The sequence below is a fragment of the Haemaphysalis longicornis genome, unplaced genomic scaffold, assembly GCF_048455015.1.
Source record: "Haemaphysalis longicornis isolate Haplotype H1 unplaced genomic scaffold, Haemaphysalis longicornis Haplotype H1 scaffold_1, whole genome shotgun sequence".
In the NCBI taxonomy this organism is placed as follows: Eukaryota; Metazoa; Arthropoda; class Arachnida; order Ixodida; family Ixodidae; genus Haemaphysalis; species Haemaphysalis longicornis.
In genome coordinates this window covers 162362818-162365872 of record NW_027526203.1, presented here as the reverse complement: position 1 = coordinate 162365872, position 3055 = coordinate 162362818, and the positions used below count along the sequence as shown (strand labels likewise).

The 3055-nt window shown below is 56.9% G+C and overlaps 1 protein-coding gene across 1 annotated transcript; it reads right to left on the bottom strand.

Annotated features, from left to right (window-relative positions):
- Positions 1–523: 523 nt before the first annotated feature.
- LOC144155514 (uncharacterized) lies at positions 524–1792 on the bottom strand. Its single transcript, XM_077687017.1, has one exon. It carries the CDS (start codon positions 1790–1792, stop codon positions 524–526), a length of 1269 nt encoding a protein of 422 aa, XP_077543143.1.
- Between the last annotated feature and the right edge of the window lie 1263 nt (positions 1793–3055).

Sequence of the window (3055 nt, the reverse complement as noted above, 5' to 3'; positions counted from 1 at the left end):
GCCACAGGTTTTCTGTGTGGGTGATCCATGATGGTCCATGCCACCAAAGCTCTGAGGTTCTGAGGACTGTTGCACTTATTCCGCGTGTGATGAGGTCGGCAGGATTGTCCCATCTGCATCCCTTGGTTAGGCGCTGGATCTCTTCGACGCGATTTCGGACGAAGGGTGGCCACCGGCTAGGTTCCCCGCATATCCAATGCAGGGCAATCTGCGCGTCCGACCAGAAGAACGCACGTGTGGCTGATAGGCCAGGAACTCGCATTAGGTAGTTGTAAAGGCGCGCTGCGATGAGGCAGGCAAGGAGCTCGAGGCGAGGCAACGTCGTCGCCTTGATAGGGGCCACACGACCTTTGCTGATCAGCAGATTTGCCTCAAACGGGTCACCATGCGCGGAGCGTCGGCGGACGTAGACAGCTGTGCCATATGCTCGCGGGCTAGCGTCCGCGAAGAAGTGGATTTCGATGGACTGCTCCGGGTAACCTTGGTTGTCTGATACGTTTCGTGGCAAACAAAGGTGTTGCAGCTAGGTTAGTTCGGAGCACCATGCGTTCCAGGCGGTGAGTTGCTCACGTCGTAGAGGACTGTCCCATGGGTGTCGCAGCTTCCATAAATCTTGAAATATAACCTTTGCCCGGACCGTGAATGGTGCCAAGAAGCCTAGCGGATCGTAGATTCTTGCAAATGTTTGTAGCAGGGTTCGCTTGGTGGTGGGCTTTGTGTTGATAAACGCGGTCACGTTTCCTGTGCTGATGAGCAGCGTGTCGTCAATGCGGTTCCAGCTCACCCCGAGAACTTTCATTGTGGTGGCGTCGCCACCTTCATCCTCCAATGCGACCTTATCTCTTATGAACAAGTCCCGCAGGGAAGAGATGTTGGAAGCCCATTTTCGGAGCTCCATTCCGGCTTCGGCCATTACAGCCCTTGCTTCCGAATATATCTGATGAGCTCGGTCGACGTTGTCCATGCCAATGATGAGGTCGTCGACATAGAAAGACTCTCGCAAGATGGCGGCGGTGTCCGGAAACTTTTGTGAGACTCGCAGATGATGGTGCAAAGTGGCGGCGAGCAAAAAGGGACTCGATCTCGCACCAAAAGGAACCCGTGTCATTCGCCACTTCACTACTGGAGGAAAGGGCTCATTCGGTGTAGGAAGGCGCTCGACCCACAAAAAACGTAGCGCGTCCCTGTCCTGTTCCCGAACAATCATCTGGAGGTAGGCCTTCTTTATATCTGCGACCATGACCACGGGATAGAACCTGAATTTAAGAATGAGCCTTAACAGGTCCGCATCCAACTTGGGCCCCTTACAGAGAATGCTGTTCAGCGAAGGTTGCCCCGAAACATGTGACGAGGCATCGAAGACCACCCTTAGCTTGGTTGTGACGGCGTCCCGACGAACCACACCGTGATGCGGCATGTAGTACCTGGTTGTCGAGCATTGGTCACCGTCATGCTCGGGAACTCGTTCGGCATGGCCGTCGTTGAAATACGTCCGGATTGCATTGTCGTACTGGGACAGCAGCTCAGGCTGACCACGAAAGCGCCGCATCTGCACACGCAACCGCTGTTCTGCGAGCCTATAGTTGTCAGCGCTGGCGTCCAGCCCTGGCTCCTGGATCATGAGTGGAACCTCGTACCGCGCGCCATTCTTCCTCACGTCGCTCTCGAATTGCTCTACGGCCGCGCGGTCCAGCACTGACGCATCAGGTCTTTCTTTGATCCCGATAGCATCCAGTCGCCACAGTGACGATAACTCGTTATCTGCCGCTGCGTCATCCAGCGAGGGCTCCATGAGGGCCAGGAATAAAGCACTAGATGATACCGAAGTCCAGCCAGTTTCGTCGGAGTGTGCACCCTGGAGAGTCCAGCCGAACATTGTTTCGACGGCGGTCAGGTGCGGAGTCAGCCGTGAAATGTTCCCCGAGGTAACTTTCCAGTAGAAATCTTACCCAATTAGGATGCTGATGTGGTCATCCATGTAAGCCGACGCGGGCGAAGTGTCAGCGGTGAAAAGACCATGGTCGTGCATCAGTCTAAGCGTGTCATCGGTGATTGGGGGACTCGTAACGACGCAGATACTTGGGACCTCAAGGGCGTCGATGACCGCCTGCTTGCCGTTGTTCTGGCTGGCCACCGTGACTGACACACGAGGATACTTCTCAGCTGCTGCATGGTGGCTCTTGCCGAATGTGACCAGCCTGAGGTCCTCAACGCCTTCAACGGAGTAGCCCAGAGCGCGCGAAACGTCACGCCGAATGAACGTCCGCTGGCTGCCCGTGTCTAGCAGAACCCTCACCAGAAGCTGACCGTTGGGACCCGTCGCCCATGCGCGGCAAGTCTGCAGGTAGACTGGAGTGGGCCGTGTGGTTCTAGTTGACGCTGTAACCACCGACGATGCCGCATGGGACGGTTTGGGCACTGTGGGCGGGCCCCCTTGACCAGCTGAGTGGGACGACCTGGTAGCGTGCGCGGAACCTGGCTGAGCCACGTCGCAGAGTGACGTTAGATGCCGGCGTGAACAGCGGCTGCAGGACAACGTTCTAGCAGTCTGGCTAGCACGTGCAATGTGATTCTGCTTGCCGCACCGGAAGCAATGTCTTCCTGCTTGCAGTCGCCGTCGCTTCTCCTCTGGTGGCACATTCGCTGTGCATTGCGCGATCCCATGGCCTCGCCCGTCACAAAGGGGGCAACAGTCACCACGAGGAGGCGGCGATGACTCCGCATGTAGCGCTGCGGCTGACGGTGGAGAAAACTCCTCATGCGGTGTCGGCCGGGGTGCTGGAGGGCGTCGAACCTGAGGACCGGTGCTGTCCATGTACCCTTCTCGAATTTCCACCTGAATACGGAGAAAATCCAAGATCTCCTGAACTTGCTTGGCATCCCCGTCCACCTCATTCGCGGCTGATTACTTCATCCGTTGCCGGTAAAGAAGAGCGATGTCATGCGGCAACGCCTTCAGCAGGACCCGGTGGATTATGACGGCGTACCGGTCGGGCGCGATGCCTAGTGCCTCCAAAGCGTTTAGGCGAAAGCTGATGTCGTCATGCAAGCGCCG

Excerpts from the sequence above, each read along its gene's own strand:
- LOC144155514 (XM_077687017.1), bottom strand. The coding sequence starts at position 1,792 with ATGGAGCCCTCGCTGGATGACGCAGCGGCAGATAACGAGTTATCGTCA.